The sequence below is a fragment of the Trichosurus vulpecula genome, chromosome 5, assembly GCF_011100635.1.
Source record: "Trichosurus vulpecula isolate mTriVul1 chromosome 5, mTriVul1.pri, whole genome shotgun sequence".
In the NCBI taxonomy this organism is placed as follows: domain Eukaryota; kingdom Metazoa; phylum Chordata; class Mammalia; order Diprotodontia; family Phalangeridae; genus Trichosurus; species Trichosurus vulpecula.
In genome coordinates this window covers 5032029-5057237 of record NC_050577.1, presented here as the reverse complement: position 1 = coordinate 5057237, position 25209 = coordinate 5032029, and the positions used below count along the sequence as shown (strand labels likewise).

General features: G+C 47.9%; 1 protein-coding gene across 1 annotated transcript; it reads left to right on the top strand.

Annotated features, from left to right (window-relative positions):
- Nucleotides 1–8286: 8286 nt before the first annotated feature.
- On the top strand, nucleotides 8287–14217 carry NDUFA4 (NDUFA4 mitochondrial complex associated). Its single transcript, XM_036761711.1, has 4 exons — nucleotides 8287–8452; nucleotides 9305–9393; nucleotides 9799–9859; nucleotides 14011–14217. The coding sequence occupies exons 1-4, from the start codon at nucleotides 8411–8413 to the stop codon at nucleotides 14065–14067; spliced, it is 249 nt and encodes an 82-aa protein (XP_036617606.1). The 5' UTR covers nucleotides 8287–8410; the 3' UTR covers nucleotides 14068–14217.
- Nucleotides 14218–25209: the final 10992 nt, after the last annotated feature.

Genomic DNA, 25209 nt, shown 5'->3' with positions numbered 1-25209 from the left:
TGGTGAGTCTCGTAACCTGTCTGTGCCTTAGTCTCCTTATTTGTAAAATGAAGGGATTAGGTTCTTTCCAGCTCTGTATCTATGATGCTATGAATGTAACCAACAGGGTCTCTAGCTCTCATATATATATTCAAGGTTAAAATAAGAAGAAGGCATATCAGGAATAGGACATCCCAAGAAAATATCGAAGATGCAGGCACTCAGAGTAGGCCATAATTAACCATCAGGATTCTCCAGCACCACCCGTGGGCCTCATCTTTCCGGGAGGAGCCTGAAGTCCTTCCAACTTCATCCCACCATATTGGATCTGCTCTTAGAAGAACTCTCAATTTGAGGTTTCCAGCCAGACCACAGCCTGATGGTGCCACAGGGTCCTTCAATGGCCCCCCAAGCCTCCTGGATTCATCTTGTGCCCTGGCTTTCCCCAGAAGCTCTTAGAAGTGCCGACCTTGGCTTTCTCGTGACAAACCTGTGCTCCTTCTTTGCTCCTCCAGTGATAGAGGCCATAAAAGGGAGTGGCCTCTCTCTCCAAAAGGCCCACTGCTCAGGAACTTTCCAGCTCCTTCTAGAAGGTCAGGTCACTGAACTCTTTAACTCAAAGTGACTTTCAGGTTGACCTCCAAAGCTGACATTGTCCCAGGAATCACCTTCAGGGAGATGGGCACAGGTACCTTGGGAGGACCATCCCCTGAAGATAAGCAGGTCTACTTCCAGCCCAGCCCTCATCTCCATCATCTGGAGCCAGCTATCCTCGCCTCCTGCAACCAGCTGCTACCCCTAGGGCAGACGAGCCAGTCCAGCTGAAGGAGCGGGGCTCCCTGAGCAGGAGACAGAAGGCAACATGCACCTGGCAAGTCAATCACGACCACTTTGACACCCTTTTCCCCTCAGACCCTGAAGGACGTAGCCTAGGACCTGAGCCCAAGAGCCTAAAGAGCCAGGCTTCTCTTCCAGCGTCCTCAGCATCCTCCTGGGAAGTCGCTCCATGGAGATGCAGCTCCTGTGCAGGCTGCAGCCACGGCTACCGAAGACCCAGGAAGGGAAGTTCTGGCCACCAGAGTCCTTAGCCCTATTAGCCGGTGATACAAAACCAGATACAGATAGTATTGATTTAAAAAAAATCAATAGAAATTACATTGGTGGGGGAGCCAAGATGGCAGAGAAAGGGCAGATACTTGCCTGACCAAATTCCCCTCCAAACAACTTTAATTAATGCCTCAAAATAAATTCTGGAGCAGCAGAACCCACAAAAGGACAGAATGAAACAATCTTCCAGCCCAGGACAACTCAGGAGGGTTGCGAGAAAAGTCTTCCACGCTGGGGTGAGAGTGGCATGCAGGTGGTGCCAGTTCAGGCCGTGCCAGCTTAGGCCATGGCAGTTCAGGACACGCCAGCTCAGGACATGCCAGCTCAGGCCACACCTCAGAAAACAAGGAGCAAGCCTGGCGGTTACTGAATCAGTGGCAGCACTGGCAGCTTCTGGACCTCTCAGCCCACAGATAGAAGGGGGTTGGACAACTGTTCAGAAGGAGAATATAGGGGACCTTTTGCTAGCACCGGGGGCAGGACTCTTTTGCATTGCCCATGTGCAGATTCAGGTCACAGTCCTGGGTCTCGGTCCCAGGATGAGAAGGAGCACTAGAACACCAGAGCTTGAGGTCGCAGGGGAGCAGGGACCCTAGTCACAGTTCTACAGTGGAAAAGAGTGCTTGTGGTCACAAAACAACCAGAGCACAGGCCAGCAGAGTAGTAAATACACCTCTCCTTAGATCACAACACCTTGGTAGACTTGAAAACTTACTGACCTCCAGAATTATCTCTGAAAATAGCTGCACAAAAAAACCTGAAGCTTGGGGGAGCGCCCCCTCCACCCTGGGAGCAGAGCACAACTTTAACATATAAAGTTAAAAGTCAAGAAATTGGCTGGAAAAATGAGCAAATGACAAAAAAAGAGCATGACCATAGAAAGTTATTATGGTGGCAGGGATGATCAAAACACAAACTCAGAAGAAGACAACAAAATTAAAACAGCTACATCCAAAGCCACAAAGAAATATGTGAATTGGTCTCAGGCCATGGAAGAACTCAAAAAATATTTTAAGCATTAATAAGAGAAGTGGAGGAAAAATGGGAAAAGAAATGATAATGAAGCTAGAAAATCATGAAAATCATGAAAAGCAAGTCAAAAGTAAGTCAAAAGCAAGGAGGCACAAAAAAAATACTGAAGAAAATAATACCTTAAAAAACAGGATAGCCCAAATTGTGGAAGAGGCACAAAAATTCACTGAAGAAAAGAACACCTGAAAAAGCAGAATTAGGCAAATGGAAAAAGATATACAAAAATTCACTGAAGAAAAAAAATCCTTAAAAAGTAGAATTAGTCAAATGGAAAAGGAGGTACAAAAGTTCACTGAAGAAAGTAATTCCTAACAAAATAGAATTGGGCAAGTGGGAGCTAATGATTCCATGAGACATCAAGATAAAATCAAAAGAATGAAAAAATAGAAGGAAATGTGAACTATCTGATTGGAAAAATAACTGACTTGGAAAATAGATCAAGGAGAGATAATTTAAGAATTACTGGACTACTTGAAATCCATGGTTGAGAGAGAGAGAGAGAGAGAGAGAGAGAGAGAGAGAGAGAGAGAGAAAAGGATAAATGGGGAAAATAGTATGGAGGGAAATACAAAGTTAATAATCATAACTGGAGAATTGAGTCAAATTTATAAAAAGAGACATCTCTCAATTGATAAATGGTTAAGGGATATGAACAGGTAGTTTTCAGATGAAGAAATCAAAGCTATCTATCGTCGTGAAAAATACTCTAAATCGCTATTGATTAGAAAAATGCAAATTAAAACACCCCTGAGGTATCACTGCGCACCTATCAGATTAACTAATCTGACAGAAAAGGAAAATGACAAATGTTGGGGGGAGGGATGCAGGAAAATTGAGACACTAAAGCATTGTTGGTGGAGTTGTGAGCTGCTTCAACCATTCTGCGAAGTGATTTGGAACTGTGCCCAAAGGGCTATACAACTGTGCATACTCTGACCCAGCAATACCACTACTAGGACAATATGTCAAAGAGATAAAAAAAGGAAAAGGAAAAAGACTTATGTGTACAAAAATATTTACAGCAGCTTTTTTCATGGTGGCAAAGAATTGGAAATTGAGAGGATGCCTGTCAATTGGGGAATGGCTGAACATTGTGGTATATGATTGTGATGGAATACTATTGTACTATTAAAAAAAACCATGAGCAGGATGCTCTCAGAAAAACCTGGAAAGACTTACATGAACTGATACAGAAAGAAATCAGGAAAGTTCTCCAGAATCAGGAGAACTTCATACACAGTAATGACGATATTGTACGGTGACCAACTGTTTCCACAATCCGGCTAGCAGCTTCTGTGGGGGTGTAAGATCCACCCACAGCTCCACCCGGAAAGCTGCCAACAGCGCAGGTTCTTTTGATCTGCTCAGAACAAGGGCTGGCCCAGAGTCACACGCGTCACCACTGCTGTGGGGAAGAGCTCCTGGGCTGAACCTAGATGTTGGTAACTATGAATCTGTACTTGGTCTGTCTGTTGATGTTTGTAATTTGTTTGTACTTTGCTCTGAAGTTCAGTGTGCTGGTCTCCTCCCCTGAACTAAGTGAATGCTGTCTGTATGCTGCATTAAAGTAAGCTTGTCAACCCCTTCACCTTGCTTTCCTTAGTTAAGCAGATCAAAAGACCCTGTGCTGTTGGCAGCTTTCCGGGTGGGGCTGTGGGTGGATCTTACACCCCCACAGAAGCTGCTAACCAGATTGTGGAAACACTAACTGTGAATGCTTTAGCTCTTCTCAGCAATACAATGTTCCAAGACAATTCTGAAGGGCTCATGATGAAAAATGCTATCCATCTGCAGAGAAAGAACTGATGGTGAATGCAAATTGAAACATGTTTTGAAACATTTTTTTATTTTTCTTGGTTGTTTTTTTGGTGGGGAGGGAGGTTCTATGTTTTTTTTTTTACAACGTGACTAATATGGAAATATGTTTTGCATGATTGTACCTGTATAACCTATGTTGAATTGCTTGCCTTCTCAGTGAGGTGGGAGGAGAGGGAGAGTAAGAATTTGGAATTCAAAATTTTAAAAAAACTAATGTAAAAATTGTTTTTGTGTGTAATTAGGGAAAGAAATAAAACATCAAATAATTTTTTAAAAAGAAATGACATTAAATAAGAGGCCTGATCACCTGCTTTGCCCCTTCCACCCAGAGGATCATGGGACCTTTATTCATCCCTCTGTGTTGTCTCCCCCATTAGCCTGTGAGCTACCCGAGGGCAGGTGCTGTCTGACTGCACGTTGCGTAACCCTAGCACTTAGCATGATGCTGTGGGCAGGGCAAGCCTTCTGATCGATGCTTTTTCATTCACTCCTTCATTCCCTGGCCAGAAATGTAGGACAGTCACGGGTGCTTCTGTAGCGCTTTCAGGTTTGTCAGGTATGTCCCAAATGTGATCTCATGGGATCCTTGCAACCACCTTGGGAGTTTGTCCTTTGTTTTCAAAGAGAATCCTGACATCAGGGAGATGATGACACAACTCATAGTTGAGTGAGAGAGGGCTGTACAACACACACACACACACACACACACACACACACACACACACCACTCTATAAGAAAAACTAGGCATATGGGCTAATAGTTGCTGGTCTTGTGCCAGCCCTCCCCCTGGTCTTTTTCTAAGAGCTCCTCCCCCAGCATGTTCCTGGGAAGCCCAGAGTAAGGCTTACCACCTCTCTCTTACACTCCTTATATTCAGCCTATTGCCTTTTGAAATCTTTTGTGATCCTGACACATCCAACCATGTGAACTATGTAACAACTATGTTACACACCATGCAGTCAGACAGCACCTGCCCTCGGGTAGCTCACAGGCTAATGGGGGAGACAACACAGAGGGATGAATAAAAGTCCCATGATCTCCGGGTGGAAGGGGCAAAGCTGGTGGTCAGGCCTTTTATTTAATGTCATTTCTTTTTAAAAAATTATTTGATGTTTTATTTTTTCCCTAATTACACATGAAAACAATTTTTACATTAGTTTTTTAAAATTTTGAATTCCATATTCTTTCTCTCCTTCCCCTCCCACCTCATTGAGAAGGCAAGCAATTCGACATAGGTTATACAGGTGCAATCATGCAAAACATATTTCCATATTAGTCATGTTGTTAAAAAAAAAACAACCTCCTTCCCCACCATTCTTCTGCGATAAATTCCCCATTTCTGCCATGAGCCGGCAGTACAGGGCCATCCGGGCTTTCTGTGGCACTGACTTTTAACCCGTTTCTAGGCCCATCCACTGAAGCAGCTGCTGTCTGATGGCGGACACCACGCCTCTCCGTGTTTCCACAGAAAACGGCAGGAGAGGCTTTATCAATCTTTGGCTAAAATCTTGGTCAACGAGATCCGCAGCATTCCTCCAGTGGGCCAACTTAATAAGCAACAAGAAAAGGACAGAAGCGTGTTCTGACACGACCTGTTTTTGAGAGGTAAAGCCTCTGGGATCACCTGTCTGGCTCTGGCTCTTCCTTGACCATCTTGAATACGATGTGCTAGAATCTTGCCAGGAAATAAAGTCAACTTTGATGGCCTAGAGTCTGAAAACCCCTTCTCTTCTCCACTTTTTTCAATAGAAGGAAAACAACAGATGAAAAAGCATGTAAACATTTAGTTATGCTTCCTTCATTCCCAAGGAAGATGCCAGATAACAGGGAGCCGGAGCTGAAACCAGTGAAGGGGTCTGGGAGAGGGAGGGAAGAGGGCCTGATGACAAAATGAGGTGAAAGCTGGCCTCTCTGAGCCCAGGGGCCAGGGGCAACAGGCCTGGCTCCGTGGGAGGTAGAGGTCAGCCAGTTTGCAGAGGACACGGCTGGGGAAACAAGATGATCTGCCCTTCTCCATTCTTGTGCAATCACATGGAGGTTAGCTAAATGCCACAATACTGGAGAACAAACTTTAGATAAGAGATTGGAGATCTTTTTTTAATTAACAAGAAAAGGTATAATTTATTTTTATCCAAAAAATAACTTTAGTTGTCAGCTTTTCTCCCAGAATTTTTAATGCGACTCAATGTAAACACAGTAAAAGATCCAAGATGCTGTCTTCAGCTACCACTGATGTAAGAGCGCGCCATGGCTCACTTATCAAATTACTGTCAAAAGTCAATACAATATGTAATCACTGCATCTCCCCAAACACTTTAATGGGACCCTTTGGGGCCCCTATAGCAGGCCTGTCTGATCTCTGGCTCAGACTGGCACTGTCAGAAGAGAAGGAAATACAGCATTTAACACGATAATTCGAAGGGATTTTGAGAGGGGGTAGAGCATTATTAATCCCTGCTGGTTGGAAGGAAGGCCTGGAAAGGATTCCTATTGGCGGATGCACAAGATTCCAAGGACCAATGTGTGGAAACATTGTTTTCCAGAAGCTGGGACCACGTAGATAAAGCCAAGGAGGCTGGAGATGATGGAATGCTGTATACAAGGGTGGGGGGTGGGGAGGTCTGGTCTGGCTATATGTGCTTGCTGCATCTTCCCAAATAGACTCCTGGAAGGCAGGGACTGTCATTCTTTATATTCCCACAAAATGTTGTGGCAGAATACAGACAGTTAGCCTGGGAGCCAGGAAGACAAGGTCCACATCCATCTTAGACACATACCGGCTGGAGGATCCTTGGCTTTTGAGTGTCCCCAGGCACTTCTGAGAATGGAGGCTGCAGAGAAGGTGCTGAGTTGCATTGGGAGGGAGAGCTTCACTGATGGAAGTTCCTGGGTCCGGTACCCAACCTTGTACCACCTATTGAGTGGGGACCATACTCTGTGCCCTACCTCCTTCCCATGGGGACTATGAACCAATGGAAGTGAAGGTGAAGGCAGCCGCAGCTCTCACCACTCAACATGGGCATCTTTTCTGAGTGCCAGGGCGGGGCTGGGCAGTCTGCTAAGTAAACCCCACAGAGTGAAAACGCACTTGAAGTCAAAGGATCTTGGAGCTCTGCGTCCACTGACTTCAACAAGCTCTTTGGTTTTGCCAGGCCTCGTTTTCTTAGGTCGTCTCCAGGCAAGGACCCGGGACAAGATAATGGCTTGTGTTCTGGCTTTCAGACCTATGATGCTAGGCAGCTAGGTGGGGCAGTGAGTGCAATGCTGGACCTTCAGGCAGGAAAACTCGCTAAAGAAGAGCCCCTCCAACCCAAATGAGGTTATGTGTGAGAAGTCCTTTGCAGACCTTAAAGCATATATAAATACTGGTTATTATTATTATGGGGGGGTGCTTATTCAGATATACAACTGGAAGTTGGAACAACAATCCTTTCCTGTGGGGTCCTAGCTCCTGGCTCTTATCAGCGGGACCCCCAGGGATCTCTATTCTGTCTGGTTTGTACCCTTCTGATTGTGAGAGGTGTCCCCATCCTCCTTCCGTGGGGGCGTTTTGGGGGACATATAACGGGTGGATCTGGGCAGGGATGGAGCAGCAGTAGTCGGAAGGGATGGTGCACATAGATGATGGAGAGGGAAGGTGGGTCTGGGGGATATATACGGCGACCATCAGTGGAGGGATGGGTGCATGGATGGAGGTCACGTGTGGACTGAAGCATGGGTGGTTTGGGAGCAGAGTGGGACGTGCGGAGATGGGACGGATGGCTAGATGCATGGGGGCACGGACGAAAGATGGATGCCTGCGTGGATGGGGGGGACATGAAACTATGGGGGGGGGGTGCAGACATGGATGCACAGGGGCACGGATGCCTGGGGACGTGGATGCATGGGGGCACGGATGGTGGGAGGGCTCATTTCCGCCTCAGCCCAGCCGCTCCGGGTGCTGCAGCCCGGCAGCCAGGCGGCTTAGACCCCCAGGGACAGAGCAGCTGCGGCCTAGCTTTCCCTTGCGGTAAGACCTTGGCTTGGGCTCCAGCCTGTGCGCGCGCCGGGCACGTGCCTCTCTAGAGGCGCGCGCTCGGCCGTCAGCCACCCTCAGTGCGCATGCGCCCCAGCCTCGCCCTCCCCCTCCCTCCTTTCTGCCCTGGGGTGCCCACCATGCGCCTGTTTGGGTCTTGTCCTCGCCCCTGAGGCTCCAGGGACGGGGGGCGGCCCGGGGGAGCGCAGAAGCCGACCCAGAGCGGGGAGGGCGGCGGGGATGGGGGTCGCGTCTCGGAAGCGAGGCACGGCGCGCAGGCAGTGGTGAAGTCAGCCCCAGCCGAGGTCCTCGCGCCGGGGTCCTTGAGCTGCGCGTGCGCGTGTGCGTGCGTCCCGCTGTATCGTCCGGTGTCCTCTTCTTCCTCCTGCTCTGCGGTGACATTGGGCCGCGAGCGAGCGAACGAGGGAACATAGCCGCCGAGTCCCGCAGCCGCCGCCATGTTCCGCATGATCTTCAGCCAGGCCAAGAAGCACCCGAGCGTGAGCGTCCCGGGGGCGCGGCCCGTGACCTTGGGGGGCGGCGAGGGGGAGGGGCGCGCCCGCGTGACCTTGGGGCAGCCGCCGCCCCGCCCTCGGGCTCAGTTTCCGATTCTGTAGACTGGACTCCGGGGCCGGGTCACTCCCTCTAGCCGTAGCTCCAGCACCTGCGGTCCCCTCCCCCGGCCTCCGTTCTTCTCTTAGGAGGACGGGTGCCTCCGCCTTTCGGTGGGAGAACAGGTGCCTCAGTTTCCCTCCCTGTAAAATGAGGGTGCTTCCGTTTTCCCTTTCCTTAAGACGACAGGTGTCTGTTTCCCCCTGTGTAAGGCGGGGGTGCCTCAGTTTCCCCCTGTGTAAGGCGGGGGTGCCTCACTTTCCCCCTGTGTAAGGTGGGGGTGCATCAGTTTCCTCCCGGCGAAGGGCCAGCCTGTCTTCCAGGCCATACTCGGGCAGCTGAGGTCAGACCCCAGGACAGGAATGACCCCGTGTCCCCTGACCTCCTGTCCTGTTGGGGCAAGCTGACCCCCGCCCTGGAGGGCCCCGCCCCCTCCCCTGGCTCAGCCGTTCCCCCAGTGCCCCCCCCCCCCCCCCCCCCCCCCCCCCCGCCAACCCGGGCACGATCTTGATGTTGGGGCTTCCTGAGCCGGATGGACAGAGGGGGAAACTGAGGCCGGGAGGCGAGGGGACCACGCCCGAGGCAGGATCCCCCATCTCGGAGTCACGGACGTGAGGTCCCCTGTGTGCCCGGCAGTCATTGGTCACCCGGTGAAGTGCCCCTCAGAGCCCCCGCGGGGGTCCGTGTCCGGGGGCCTGCAGGGTCTCAGGCTCTTCTTCCTCTCCCCTCGGTGTCCGCAGCTCATCCCCCTGTTCGTGTTCATCGGCGCGGGCGGCACCGGGGCCACGCTGTACGTGATGCGCTTGGCCCTCTTCAACCCCGATGTCAGGTGGGTGCCTCCGGCGCAGGGACTCCAGGGTGGCCCCCACGCCCGGCCCTCCCCTGGTGCTGCGGGGTGCCCACCCCCGCACAGCCGCACTCCCGAGTGTCTGTGCACATTCCCCGGGTGGGGGGGGGAGCGCCCCTCCCCCAGGCACGGGGGGGGGGGGGCAGGGGAGGGAGCCGTCAGCGCCGCTCCTTCTGTCACTTTCCTTCCAGTCCCTGGTCCCTGGGGGCGGTATCTCTGTATCCTTATTCAGTATCACGGTGGGGGGCGGGGGGTGCTAAGCTCCAGCAAGCACCAGCGCAAGGTGAGAAACCCCCGGGCAAGCTTAGCTCTGGCGGGTCTGGTCCCTTCCCTAGGCACCGCGGGGTTTAACCACGTTCTTGTGTTTTAATGCGCTTTTCTTGTTAGCTGGGACAGAAAGAATAACCCAGAGCCTTGGAACAAGATGAACCCCACCGACCAGTACAAGGTGAGTGCGGCGGGAGGAAGGCGCGTCCTTCAGTAGCATCTCCTTCCCTGGGGCCGGGCAGGGCGGCTCTGTGCTAAGGTTCCCTGGCACGGCCAGGCTGCCGTGTGAAATCCTGTCGTCAGTTTGGAGCCAGTGCTTCTGTCGAAGTGACGTGGGGGAGGGTTTGCATGCACTGCTCCCCGGGGGCACTTAGGGATCCGGTTTGGACATGCTGGGGCTGGGGCGGGGGAGTCACCCGGATGGAGGGACTGTCTGTGAAGCCAGCCCGGTGCGGAGCAGCTCCTTTTATTCAACATTATTCTTTATGGACACCTGCTGGAAGGACCCGGCTGACAGGAAGTGGTCAAGGCCAAACGCTGCCCCCAGGGCCGTCCTGTCTAGAGGAGATGAGCCGCGGCTTGGCCAGGCCGCCTTCTTGGTCCTGGAAAGTTTGTACTTGAGATGCGTGGATGTGTATGTGTGTGTGTGTGTGTGTACATATGAGGAGGAGAAACACCGTTACCCGGGGACGGTTTCCCTTTTGACTGATTTCTTTGTAGAAAAGCAGGTGAGAAATAGAGATAAATGTCTGTTTTGTTCCAGAAGATTTAAAATATTTTTAATTAGAATTGGGCAAAAGCGCTTCATCTGGGAAGTGCATCCCCTGGTTTCTCCACTGGCACAAAGCAATGATCAGCGCCCGGCTCCAAATGGACTGGAATCCCTGGGATCTCGAGTTGGGGCCCTGCCCCAGGGGTTAGGGTCCTGGGCCAGGGAACAGGAACAGAAGGGACCTTCCGAGTCGAGCTGGTCCTACTCGCTTTGTTCTACAGACCAGAGAAGCTGTGACTGCCCAGGATCAGAGAGGGAGACAGGACATGCCCAGTAGAGGCAAAGTGTCAAGGAGACAGCCTTGTCATTTGGGTCTGAGGTCATCCAAAAGCAGGTTACCCTCGAGCTCGTTGCTGCTTTGAGAATAGAAGCAGCAGGGAGCGCTGTTCTGTTTTTGTTTTAGTGATAGGAGATAGAGGCTATTTCATTTTCTGCTCTTAGTAGGAGTTTTGTAATTGAGATCAGGTACCGTTAAAATGAAATCCCTGAACTTCCTGCCTGAGGTCCTCTAGTCTTTGATAGAAGCACATTTAGTTAAAACAGAACAATTTAGGTTGTCCCTTGGAGTACATTTTAATGCGATTTGATGATATTTTAGTGTTGATAATCTAATTCCAAACTCCCCAATTATATTAGTTTCTTATCAATTATAAAGCGGTGTCTAAATCTTGCACTTTATTTCTATACCTCCCTTCTGGTTTGTATCAGGAAGATACCTGATCCTTAAGTTGCTAATGTTGTGACCTATGAGAGTCATGGCTAAGGTGGAAAGCTAGTTCTGTATGCAGAGCACAGCTGATTGTCTGAGTAAAGTACGTGCCTCCTCCAACACTGTCGGGTGTCCTGTTGGCGCCGCAGGCTCCAGGGTTGTTTGTGCCAAATGGAGCTTTTTTAAAAAACCAAGACACATTTGAGTGCTGGTTTCCAGTCATTTTACTGGGGATGTTTTCACTTGCAGACAGGAAGGAAGGAGAATTTTGTGGTGACCTTTTTACCGCCAGACTTGGTTCAAGAGCTTCACAGGAGACACTGCAACCTGCAGGGCTGTTTTTTCTTTTTGTGAATGAGATATTTACCAAACTGGGGGGAAGGAATGAGATTGTTTTCAAATGATGTGGAGACACCTTCTGTGCTGTTCCCAAGCAGTGATGAACCCAAGGTTGTCACCTCATCTGCTTCTGCAGCAGAGACTTGGAGATGGTCCCTAAAACTTCATGGGCTGTGAAAGTGGTAATAAGGAAAACGTTCGGAAAAACAAGGCCATTGAAAATCAGACGGCACTTGGCTTTAGAAAGCAGCTTGAAGAACGTTCAAAAAGGCAAAGCATTCATGGAGCTGGTCAGTGACAGTTGGGTAGAGGTGGTATCCTGGACCAGTAGGTCTCCCTGTAAAATGGAGAGCACCTACACTGTTAGGAATTACAGAGACGAGCCCCTGGGCTTCAGAAGGAGTGAGCTCTCGGAGGAAAGGCCACTGCTTCTGGTGTCTGAAGGGCGAGTGAATGCTTACAACAGTGCTCCAGTTATCAAGGCATTTTTTTCAAATAACCAATTGATTTGATCATAATGTTAATACATCTGAGCAGAAGGAGAAAGTGGAGAGCTAGCTTGTGGCATTTCTGCTGTGTTTTATTGGAGATCCATCTCCCAGAAATGGATTTAAAGAAACCAAACACTGAGCAGGAAGAGCAGGACTCCTTCAGCACCCAGGAGGCTCTTCATTAGACTTGGCTCTGTCAGCCTTTGCTGCGCTCACTCATTTAATGGATTTTTCCACTGGTCCTGGTCCATTCCATCACAGTCCTTAGTGAAAATGAGGGGCTTTGGGGCTGAGGAATTGATGTCAGGGGCCCACAACCTCCACTCCACAGGCCTCTACCCAAGACAGGTGGCTGTGGGCATACACATCTAGTATAAATGAAAATATCACTACAGTAGTGAGAGAGAACAGGGGTATGACTGTAACTCTGGCTGTACCTTGGACATGGAAATGGCCTGAAGGGCTCAGGACTGTTTGTGAGTAATGTCAGATGTGACAGGGCGGCAAACTGTCTAAATCACCAGTTAGTGCACACACACACTTGTGCATGCTCGCTCCTCTTTCTTTCTCTCTCTCCCTCTCTCTCCCCCCTCCCCCTCCCTCACACTATCTCCTCCTCCCTTCTCCCGCCCACCTCCCTCCTTATCTCCCTCCCTCTCTCCCTCCCTCCCTCCTTGTCCAGTTCACGAAGCAGGGAATAGCATTTCATGCCGGCTGGAGCTTTGTCATTGAGTAGCCTTTATCTGGCCTAGTGAGTGCTCAGTCTTCTGAAAGGGTTACGAGGTTTGACCAAGGATCATTGCATTTCAGTCCAGGCTCACAGCATTTATTCAATTACTTGCAGCCCCTACCTATGGCTACTGTTTGTGTGCAAAGAGTGTGTGGCATGGGGAGGGGGGGTCCCCTTTCTGACACCTGTGGCCATGGCCGGGGGCCCTTATGCCCTTTTGGTGTAGGTGGTGGTGGCCGGCAGTGCCCAGGACTCCTCACACTTCCAGGTTTGTCAGACTGAGATTCTGCCTGGGGTCTTGAAAACCAGAGCTGAAGTCAATAAGCTCAGTGGGGCATCTACAATATGAGGTGCCATATTGTAGATGGAGGATGTGACCAAGGGAAAGGGGGTGCCAAAGGTTTGCACAGGGCAGCCCTTACCCTGGCAGCCTGGCTGCAGCCACAACCTTGCCACATCGGTCATGATCGGCAGGGGCATTTGATGATCTGGCCACACACACACACACTCTGTCACTGATGAAACCAAAGCATCTGGCATTGGGGAGGCAGGATTTGAACCTGTGTCCTAGCTTCAGTTTGCAGAGCTGTTGTTTTACTCCATATGGGGAGCACAATTTTAGGAGACTTGTGGAAATTGCTTTGAGTAAGCAGACAATGGCTAAGGACCTGAAGTATCGTTTCTAGTAAAATTGATGAGCTCAGTACATTAATGCAGGTCCTGAAGACTTGGGTCAATAATTTGTTGCCTTGATAATGTTTGTGTTTCTGAAGTTCAAGAGGTGCATTTTATTTATCTCTCTACATTAAAATAATGTACACATCTTTAGATTCAGATTGGCCAGTTCAAATTAGTGGAATTTTATACAAATGTATGAGAGAGACGATTGTCCTTTATTTTTTTTTTTTTAGCATCTAGCTTGTTTCCAGTGATACTAAAAAAAATGTGAATTCTAACCCTCCACTGTTTATTATGGGAGACCAGCAGCTCTGAAACTCTTTGGTCTCAGGAGCCCTTTATACTCTTAACAGTTTTGAAGCATCCCCAAAAGAGCTTTTGTTTATGCAGGTTGTGTCTATCAATAGTTGCCATATTAGAAATTAGAACATCTTAGTATAATTTTGAAAATAGTCTTGACCTTGGGGATCCCTTGAAAGGGTCCCAGGGACCCTAGCGGTTCCTGGACCACACTGCACTTTGAGAACCAGAGCATTGGAGTTACAGAATTTGTGTCATTTTTGGAGAGACTTGAGAGCTATGTAACCCATGTTTTTATTTCTTGTTTTCCAAGTTCTACTCAGTGAATGTGGATTACAGCAAACTGAAAAAAGAAGGCCCAGAATTCTAAGTGAAAATGATGCTTTTCAGCTGCTGAAAATAAAGGTCTTCCACAAGCCGTCCGCACAATTCTGCATACAGTTAGGGAATGCTTGATTATTCCCTCATGTTGCATGAAATCATGTTGAGTTTAACAGATGAATAAAGATGTGAAACTTGAGCTGTGGTTTTGATACTAATGCAGATTTCTGCACTAACCCCGTGCTGTCTGGATGGTACAGCTATGGGCTTTAATGCCTATAGAGCAGGGAGAACAAACCCAGATAGAAATGGGGGCACCCAGTGGGGTACATAAGAATCCCTGCAGACCATGCGCTGACCTCATTTGAAATGTAATGTTGTCTGGGTCTTCTTGTGTTTTATTTATGATGTTAGATATTTCCTATTATGTTTTAATCCTGTTCAGGCAGCACTCAAGAGTGTAGTGGGCAGACCCCTTCAACAGTGAGCCATCTGGCCCAGAAGCCGTGTGAGTTATGTTTCCTCCAAGTTCTGTCAAGGAACGATGGCCTGAATGACCAACAGGGAAGCTCTGGGAAAGCTTTCCCTATTGGTCCATGACCCGGCGTCGGGCAACAGCTTTGTCCAGGATGAGGCTCCTCTAAACAGTTTAAAAATCAAATTAGCGGACAGCTTCCTGGCGGTTCAGCAAGCACCTACTAAGTGTGGTCCCCAGAGAGGCAAAGACAAAATGAAAGGCAGGCATACTCTCAAGGAGCTGACCCTCTACTTGAATAATCATGATTAGCATCTGCTAGTTGAAGAAAAAAATATATGTAAGTTAACCAGAAAGCCCTCAGAATTCTGTCATGCTTTAAAATGTCTGTGTCTTTTCTCACAAGAGCATCCAGATCCATTTGAAATATTGCCTACCAGGTGCCAGTCATATAGTAGGCACTAAACAAATGCTGAGTGACTGGCGTCTCTCTACGGAAAGCACCTTTGTTTGTGTATTTGTGGGTCTGTGGACCCATGGAATGAAGGGCACCTGCTGGTCCCAGGCACCTTAGAGCCACTGTGGCTTTCTCTTCCTCTCACCTAGCACAGTGCCTGGCACACAGTAGGCACTTACTTCATCATTATGCACTGAATGAATGACACGCAGTAGGTGTTTAAGGAATGCTTGTTTTCTTCACACGTTCTGTCAGCTGCTCCATAAGCAGCTTGATCTCTGGTTCATTGCCTCTTCATTCAGATTCATCTGAGGGGAGAAAGGTCTGAATATAGTCAGAGAGGGGCCTCCGCCAAGACAGACCTGTGACCTGCACGTGATACACATCCTCAACACGTATCAGTCTCCCTAGACTCCACTGTGCACAGGCAGCAGGCTTGGGCATTCCTGAGATGTCTGCAGGGCCTTGCTAGCCCACTCTCATTCTCGGGCTCCCTTGGCACCCCTGAACTCCACCTCCTTCACTCCCACCCTCCACAAAAAATTACCTTGTGAAACACCCGTGTAGTAAACTCAACATTTCATTCCTTTTTTTTCTTTTCTTGACGAAAGCTTATCAAGCTATCAGAAAATTAATCAGATGACCTTTTATCTCAAGCCTGGTTGATTTCCTTGAGCAGACAAGGTGACTGAGCTGCCTACCTGTACCACCTGGCAGAGAGAACGTGGCAGCGGCATCTCCTTCCAAGGCATGAAGAGGGAAGTTTGCCTACCTGGCCTTTTCTGCGTGACAGGGTGGTTGGTTATCACTGTAGCTTGCATGGAGGGCATCTTGCAGGGGGAAGTCTGGAATAGATTGAACCTGTTTCTAGGTATAGAAAGGGTCTGCTTTCCAGAGGTTTCCCAGAATTGTCAGTGTCTTCAAAGTCAGCAGCTTGGGGGTCTGTGGCGGGGGGTGGGGAGACCCCTCTTTGGTTGTGCCCAGATGATCACCTAGCCTGTTTGGTGTTCTAAACATGTTAATGGCCTTCCTCCTTAATTGGGAGGCAAGAGGGCAGACTAGGCATGGTTAAAGACATTGGGGAAGTCAGAGATGCTTTCATTGGTCAACCTTTGCTAGGACACTTCTCATTTACTCAGATTTCAAATCACAGAACACTTTTCCTAGAAAGATGGATATTAAAACATTCCAGACCTATAGAGTGCATGGGAAGGGCTGGTGGCTGGGCTGGATCTCAAGGGGGAAGGTTTCCTCCTCTAGGTGGCACAAAAGGATGCCCTGTTGGCACTAATGGGTAGATCTTCCCCTGGCACTGACCATTCCTCATTCCTCATGCTTATTTTCTTAAAATACTTTGAGTTGGAGACTGATGAGGGATAGAATCTGCACAGACCAGGTAAGGAAAATCAGACACGGTGGAAGGGGATGGGGAAGCCTTCACACATTTTTACACACATAAGCACAGACATCACTTGGTGAGTGGGGAGGGGTTCATAGGAAGCCACATGACCCAACCCCCTCTTTTTAGAGCTGGATTTGAAATCAAGAAGGCCTCAGGAGTGTCATCTGCGGAGTGGCCATAGTGGTATCCTCTGCTTTCCAGGGCTATGGGGGTTGAATGAAATAACAAATGTAAAGCATTCTGCACTTACTGCAATACTGCAAGTACTCTGTAGATGTTAGCTAGCTCGCCAGCTGCTAGTAGTATTGAAGAAATGGCCCAAAGAGTGAGTGACACAAGATCACACAGATGGGAAGGAGCAGAGCTAAGAATGAACCCGCATTACAGGACCCTGCACTTAGGTCTCAGAGATCATTGAGCCTAACCGCCTCATTTCACTGATGGGGAGACTGAGGCACCGGGAGGTGGCATGCCTTCATGTGGGTCACACAGCTAGCCAGTAACTGAGGGAGGGTCAATCAGGTCATCCTGACCCCAGGGCCAATGTTCTCTCCCAAGCCGCTCGTGTCTGCTGCCACTACCACCAGCATCCTGTCCCAGGTGCCCGGAGGATGCATTTTGTGCTGCTTGTCCTGGGTGCAGCGATTGCTAGGGAGGGCTCTGTTTGGGGCGGGGGTGGGGCAATGGAAGCAGAACCATGTCACTGATGCCCCTGGTGCCAGGCCACTCTGAGGTGTATCCTGAACTTCCAGTCTCAAGGGCTGGGCTGAGGTGAGTCCATCCCATAGTCCCCCCAGTTCCAGTGGTCTTGGTAGCGCTTGCACCCTGCAAGGGCTCCTCTACGTTGTTACCATTTCATTTTTATATGGCTCTGAATTTTGAATGAATATCTTGCATTGGGAAGTAAAGTCTCCATAGTTTGTTAAAATAAGTACAGTAAAGTGTTACCACCTATTGCGTCTATCAACTCTTGGAAGGAAGGCCTACTCACTGACGAGTCTTTAGCACGGAGACGTCTTCTATGAGATTTCTTAATGGGAATCACTCCGGGAAAAGACCCTGGACAGCCTGCTGAAGCTTTCGGGTCAAGATCCGCCTTGGACCAGCAGCATCGGCTGCCTCTCGCCACCTCTGATTAATTCGTGGACTTGTTTTTCATATTGGAAGCAAAATCACTGCAAGCACGAAATGTGTCCTCATTTTGATTTCCTTACATCACATAAATGAAACAAAAGACCCGTGGGATAATGAGAATAAATTACTCTGCAGGAGAAAACGAGCGACCTGCTTCTCACCTCCCAGAAGCTCCAGAAGCCAGGATGGTTTGGGTTATCGATCTGTCTTGGTCTGTGATCAGGTACCTGGTTCAGACTTGGCTTCTGTGGAGTGTCTGTCACTGGAGCCTGGTGGTGGTCCCCAACAGACCTGCTACAGGACAAGGCAGGGTGGGGTGGACCAGAGACTAGCCGTGTTCAGTAGTGTTCACCTATCCTGTATCGATCCCGAAGCCCAGGCCACCCGCTCCCAGCTTCCCTCCATCAGCATGCAGTGAGAATTAGATACTGCTCTGCAAAGCTGAAAGGGAAACATTCCAGCTGATTGCTTTTGTCAAAAGACAACCCAAAGAAACACTGTGATGAAGGAGGAGGGTGGGGAGGAGGGAGGAAGACTAAGAGGAGGAAAGGGACAACTATGAAATCCCAAGGCAGTGGTGTGACCGAGCAAGAGGGAGAGCTAGGAGAGAGGAAGACTCTTTTCCTTCCTATCAGGGACATAGACTGGAATTTTTAATCCCCCCCCCCCACCAAGGGAAAAAAAAAATCCTCTCGTCCTTTGTTAACCAGAAAATGAAAAATATTTCTAGTGATGATAAGATATATGGGGGTGGCTGGGCTCTGGCTCAGACTCTAGTCTTCTCTCCACTGCACTTGGTAGTTTTCCTAACGCAGACCACACTCGTGAAGTTTTTAGCAAGCGTTTATTAAGTGCCTACTGTGTGCCAGGCACTGCGCAGGTACTTCCTAAAAGATCAGAGAATGTAGTGGGCCAGACTGCATCCATGAAGGCCATGTGGCCCATCTTGAAAGGGAACCACCAAGGCCCTGGGAGTGAACACAGAGTGAAGTGACCTAACCAAGGTCAAACAGTTGACACTCGTGTGTCTAGAGCAGGGTTGGAAACCAGGTCCTTCTGACTCCAAGCTGTGGCTTCTCTTCACTCCACCCTCTCTACTGTGGCCTCCTTGCAAACAAACTCCCTTCCCCTTAGAGGACTCCCAGGTAGCAGGAGCTCTGTTCCCATCCCAAGCCATACAGAGGCTATGTGGTCAGTAGCCACATCCAGGCCTCCCCTTCCCAAGGACAGAAGCCCCAAGAGGGTACAGAGGACAGGTACTGAGGCCGTATGGGACCCTTAGTTAGTGGATGTGAAAAATCTGGCAACTTCCCTCTACCTCCCCAGGTGCCCCCTTACCCAGCTTCCCAAATAGTCTAAGAGCTATGTGGCTAGCGGCAGAGCTGCTGGGCTCTGGAAGGAGCCCAGGATGAAGGGAGGAGATACAGCACGTGGAGGCAGAGCACCTGCTTACCCTGTTTCCATGCTGTGGCCTAGCTGGCATTGCAGGGATACCAGGCTCATGCCCCATCACCTTCATTGGCTCTGACTCCCTGGGACAGAGCAGGAGCAGGATCGAAGGAGGCCTGGGAAAACATCAGAGGCTCCCAGCTGCATAGGAGGTTATCTCTGGCCCCTGGGAGGGGAGCCCTGAAGGGCAAGGTCATCAGTCACCAAGTATTTCTTAAATGCTTCTCATGAGCCAGGCACCTGTTGGGTGCTGGGCATACTTCCCTCGAGGAGGTTCCAGTCTAGCCGGGGGAGGCCTCCTGGACCTATAATGTTATTTACAGAGGAGATACAATAGAATTTAGGGGCATTGGTAATGTGGAAATTGGGAAAGGCTTTAGGTGGTGCCTGGAGGAGGATTAGGGATTCTGAGAGATGAAAATGTCTAGCCCAAAGGACAGAGATGGGAGAGAAGTCTAGGAGGAAGTCTCTAGCTCCCTCTGGCCTGACCAAAGAGTACACGGAGGGCCTGCAGACCACCGAGATTGGCAGGGGAGGCTGGGCCTGGAGCCCTTTGAAGGTTCCCCAGAGCCCCTTCCTCCAGCTTGTGGACCCTGATCCAGTTTTCTCCTTCTCTTTTGGTGGTTTTTGATCTAGAATACTTATTCCTCGTGTCTGAGATTTCATGTTTGCTCACTCATCTCACTCACTCTTCATTGTTCCTTTTCTTTTTCTTCAAGGTAGTTTTCTTTTAGGGCTTTTCAATGATGCTTCTGCCCCTCTGCCTCCCCCTCCCCCAAAATGACCCTTGGCATTTGTGTTGATGGTTGTGAAGGGGATGCTGGGTTGTAAGATCTCCTACAAACTCTCATTCTTCTGGAAGTTTTCATGCTCCGGTGACAGAGAATGTTGGAACCATCACCATCAGAACTCAAGAAGATGGACAGGTTGGTGTGGGAAGCTGACGTCTGCGCTATAAGTGGGCAGTCCCCTCAAGCAGTCAGAGATGTGGCATCATAGCTTATCAGCTCGGATTTCCACGGCGCTTTAAGGTTTGCAAACTGGCTAATGCAGGTTCTGGGTCTCCTATTGGATCCTCACAACAGCCTTGGGGAGCAGCCTGATTTTTCAGCTGAGGAAACGGAAAGGTTAATTGATTTGTTCAGGCTTTCAGTTTTAAAACTTATTAAATATTAAAACTTTTAAGGTTTTTTTTAAGATTAAGTGTCTGAGAATGGATCCAAGTTCAGGTCTTCCTGACTCCGGGTCCAGAATTCTATCCACCTATGACAAGCTCCCTTCCTCGTTCAGGGGAGAAGTCAGTCTGGAGATGGGATTTTGGGATCCATGAAGGTTGGAGTCACAGTCATGGGAATGAAGGAGGGTATTAAAAGAGAGTACAGAGAGAAAAGGGAAGAAGGCTGAAGACAGAGCTTTGGGGAATGAAAGTAGAAGGTGGGAAAGAGAAAGAGGAAGAGTGGAGAGCAGAGGGGAGCAATCCAAAGAGGAACCACCTGCTTTCTAATATTGCCTGGTTTGCAGCATCCAGAATTCACTGTTTGGAAAAAACCTATGCAGCAATTCTCTCTCGAAAATGAATTAAGGAAAATTCTGAAAATACTACAAGCTAACCATAGCTTTTATCTGAATCTGATTATTCCCTAGGTCAAATGCATATTTATAAGATACTTAGCTTTGACAAGGTGTCTAAGGGGTCACTTGTTGTCTCTCCTGGAGTGATAATGTGTTCTCCAAGCCTGGACTAGTGACCCAAGAAAATTAACTTCTGTCCCTAGTACGAGGCAACACTGACTCCTTGAAGTGGATCTTGTTTCTTTTCAGCCTTCCTGATGAGTACAGATGGTTACCTGCCTAAGGAAAAATTAGGCTTCCTTTGAGTTCAATATGTAATTAATTCTCATTTGGGAAAATTGTAGTTGAAAAAGCAAGGCTGACCCAATTCAACTTAACCATAAGATCTAGAAAGATCTCCCAGGCTGAAGTTCAACAGCCCAGGGTGAAGTTTCATAGGACTCTCAAAAGTCTTTTCTGACCCAGGTCTCGAACTCTAGGAAATCTGAGGCATGTTGGTTTGGAGATACTGAAGAGCTAGACCTGAAAGTAATTTTTTTTTTATGCTAGTAGGTCTGTCCCTGAACACCAAATCAATCAACTCAGAGCTTTGAAGTCATCTGCTTCTTAGCACAGGGAGAACCAAGAAGAGTGAAGGTAGAGTGTGGTTTGGAAGAGTTTGAGGTCTAGGTCGTGTCTCGACGCAGCCAATCAAGAGACCCCTTGTGCTATGATGTGTTTTGGGTAGGTGGCCTTTCATTTCATGTCAACAGCTGTTCATGAAACACCTACTGTGTGTGAAGCGCCACACTCAGGAGTGTCTGTTCCCCATGCCCAGGATGCTTTCCACCTTCACCTCTGCCTCTCCTCTTGGTTCATCTCAAGAGTCATCTCCTTCAGATCACATCTGCTTCAAAAGCCTTTCCCAGAGAGGTTATCATTACTCTTACTGTAGCTTTAAGAGCCAAATGGAATATTTAAGATGTGGCAATTGGAACTAGAAGTTTTTAAGAAGCTGAGAAGTAAGAATTAATGGAGAGAGTTTGAGAGAAATCAGAGAAGATAAAGAGAAAGAAGATGGAGAGTTTTTTCAATGGAAGTGTTCTAACTATTATCTTGTGAAAAGGATAAAGAAAATTCTTGAGGAGAGATTTTGCTCAATATCTTGAGAAAATGGAAGGGCGAGATTGTATTTCCAGAACTAAAAAATCTTTTGCAGTGACACTGATGGTTGGAGGTGATCTAACAGGTAAATTATTTTTTAAATATTTTTAACATTTTAAAATTTTTGAGTTCCAAATTCTTTCCTTCCTCCCACCCCTCCTCCATCCCTGAGACAATAAGCAATTAGATATAGGTTACACATGTGCAGTTATGTAAAACATTTCCATATTAGTCATTTTGTATAAGAAGACTTAAATAAAAGAAAAAAATGAAAGAAAGAAAGTGAAAAAATAGCACGCTTCAGTCTGTATTCAATCAATATCAATTCTTTCTTCGGAGGTAGTCTGCTTCATCATTAGTCCTTTGGGATTGTTTTGGATCACTATATTGCTGAGAATAGCTAAGTCATTCATAGTTCTTCATTGAACAATATTACTGTTACTGTGTACAACATTCTCCTGTTTCTGCTCATTTCACTTTGCATCAGTTCATGTAAGTCTTTCCAGGCTTTTCTGAAGTCATCCTGCTTGTCATTTCTTACAACACAATAATATTCCATTATAATCATATACCACAGCTTATTTAGCCATTCCCCAGATGATAGGCATCCCTTTGATTTCCAATTCTTAGCCACCACAAAAGAGCTGCTATAAATATTTTTAACAGGTAAATTATTGCCAATAGTTCTTTATGTCTTTGTATTATCATTTATTAAATTTTAAATATATTGTATAACCACTAAATAATTAAATATATTGTATAACCACTGCTCAGTTAATCTTCAGAGACTCAGGACTTTGAAATTTAGAGAGATATGAGTTACTATTTATGAGGAAAGCGGTTCTCCAGTTTATTATTAAATGACATTTAATAAACTGGGGTGGGGACTTTAAACTAACTGATTGACTAGGAAGAGTTAGAAATTTTATTAATTGATGAAAAGATATTCAAATATATTCTTGGATTACCATATAATTCAGATGACAAGAATAAATATGATGAATCAAGTAGCAGGCAGAGGGATTACTAACAAGTGTGTATGTATTCACGCATATGTGTATGTGGGCATATAGGTATTTAGGTATATTGGCATGGTCCTCTGACGTCACCAATATTGCTAACTCCTCATGAAGAAATGCTCTACCAAGGCACATCAGCACTTGCCCTTTGACTAAGAGTCTTAGAGAGTGACCGCTTAGAGCTCAGGGACTTGCCTCAGGTCAATAGCCAGGATATGGCGGAGGCATGGCTTGAATGTGGGTCTTCTTGACTCTCCATCCATGACACCATGCTTCCTGTACTTGTCTACATGTAATCATGTATGCTCCTGTAGAGTATACATTCCTTGATAGCAGAGATTGTGTCCCTTTGGAATTTTGTATACTTAAATGCCTAACACAGTGCCTAGAATATGGGAAATGCCTGATATATGCTTATGGGCGGATTGACTAGCTAATACACAATTCCTGAACTTAAGGAATTTGTGTTCTATTAGGGCAATAAAAAACACATGGCAGCAAAAAAACCCCCAAAAAACCAAACAGTTTAATGCAGCCCAGGCGTGGTTTTGTGACTGTACCCATCCACCTAGGGGCACTGGTCAATGCAGGGAGTGGAATTACAGAGTCTGAGTTGAAAGGGCCCTCCATGGCATCAAGTCTAATGAAAGCCCAACATAGATCCCTATATCATATGCTGGACAAGTGCTCATCCAGGCTTTTCTTGCAGGCCTTCCGTGACAGGGAACTCATTCCTTCCAGAGGCAGCCCTGCTCACTTTTAGACAGTTCTAATTGTTATGAAATTCTTCCTGACATCCAGCCTAAATTGGATTCTCTGTGACTTCTACCTATTGGGACAGCTAGGTGACACCAGAGTGCACAGAGTGCCTGGCCTGGAGTAAGGAAAACCTGAATTTAAATCTGGCCTCAGACACTAGTGGTGTGACCCTGGGCCAGTCACCTCACCCTGTTTGCCTCAGTTTCCTCATCTGTAAAATGACAGGGAGAAGGACATGGCAAACCCCTCCAGCATCTTGGCCAAGAAATCCCCAGCTGGGGTCACAGAGTCGGGCACAACTGAACAACAACAACCTTCACCTACTGCTCGGGTTCCAGGATAACCCCCGCTCCAGGCAGCAGCCCTTCAAATACTCAGGCACATTGTCTCATGCCTCTTCGGACTAAATGTGCCCGGCTCCTTCAGCAGACCCTGCTGTGACAAGACCTTAAGGCCCTTCACTGACCTTCCGGGGTGACCTTCTCTGGGTCGTTGGGCTTGGGCTTGGAGGCTTCAGCGCACTGGATGCTCTGCAGAATGGCCCCTGCTTGTTTAGAAGTTTGGAGTAAGGAAGGACCAATGGCGCAGCAACAGAGCCTTGGGTTCTGCCGCTAGTCACCCTCTTGGGGTTGTCCCCCTCAGCAATAGGGCATGAGGCTGTGCCCAGAGAAGCTGGCCTTGGAACTGGCCCCAGCATGATGGGTCATGGCAGACAGAAAAGAATGCATTCTTTGTTTTTAATTTGAACTATTGGCGGGGTGGGGTGGCTCATAAAGACACAACCAAAAATTCTGTTATGATTCATTGGACTAACGGCCCATCTATTCCTAGTTTCTGGTTCTGATGATAGCACTAGGCAAGATATCTGGTATTTGGAATAGGAACTCAGATCAAAGACCAGAAGAGACCACAAATAGCCATCTCCAGTCCAACTCTCTCGTCTTGTGGAAATGAAAACTCAGGTTAAGAGATGTTCGATGACTTGGCCAAGGTCACACGGATAGACTCCAGCCTCCAACGGTTGGGGATTTATCTCAACTATCATTAACTTCCTTTGACAATATCAATTCAATTCCTTCCATATATGTCATGGTTGAAAGCTTTACAAAGCACTTTCAAAGCAGGCAGAGTCAAGGTTATCCTATTCATTTTCAAGAGCAAAGACTCAGATTATTAAGTGCCAGAGGAGGTTTTGAACTCTGGACCTTGGCCAACCAGGGGGAGCGGGTTTCTTTTACTCCTAAATGCCTGAGTGTAGCTGTCGCCTCTGTATTGATTTTCAGTGGCCACACCCATGATAACTGGAATTGGGGGCTTTTTTTGTCCTTTAAATAGCCTCTGATGGAACTGTGTGAAAACCTTCTGAAACCTGAATCAAGGTTATTGTCCCTTGCTCCCTCCTTGTCCACAAATGCTCGCTCTTCACCCCCCACCCCCACCCCAACCTCCTGCCTTCCTCTCCCATTCTTCCTCCCTTCTACTCTGAGCAGTGTTTGACTGTGAAAATGCACATTCAGATTCTGTGCAGAATCTCAGCTAGCAGAACTCCTGCAAGCCAGTGTGCGTGCAAAGACACTGGGTGTTTGTTTCTTTATGCAGAATGAGGTGTTTCATTCTACTTAATATGTAAATTGGCCCCAAAACCATTTTGTTGTTACCCTCAGCTATAAACAGGAGTGACAGAATCAAGCTGATTTGGGGAATTATTTAATCAGTGAGGAAAAAAAAATGTGTGCAAATAAAAATGGACTGTCATCCCACAAAATCAATTTCAAGCTGAA

Coding starts and splice junctions, on each gene's coding strand:
- NDUFA4 (XM_036761711.1), top strand. CDS start 8,411: ATGTTCCGCATGATCTTCAGCCAGGCCAAGAAGCACCCGAGC. Junction 8,453..9,304: donor AGGCCAAGAAGCACCCGAGC/GTGAGCGTCCCG, acceptor CGGTGTCCGCAG/CTCATCCCCCTGTTCGTGTT. Junction 9,394..9,798: donor CTCTTCAACCCCGATGTCAG/GTGGGTGCCTCC, acceptor TTTTCTTGTTAG/CTGGGACAGAAAGAATAACC.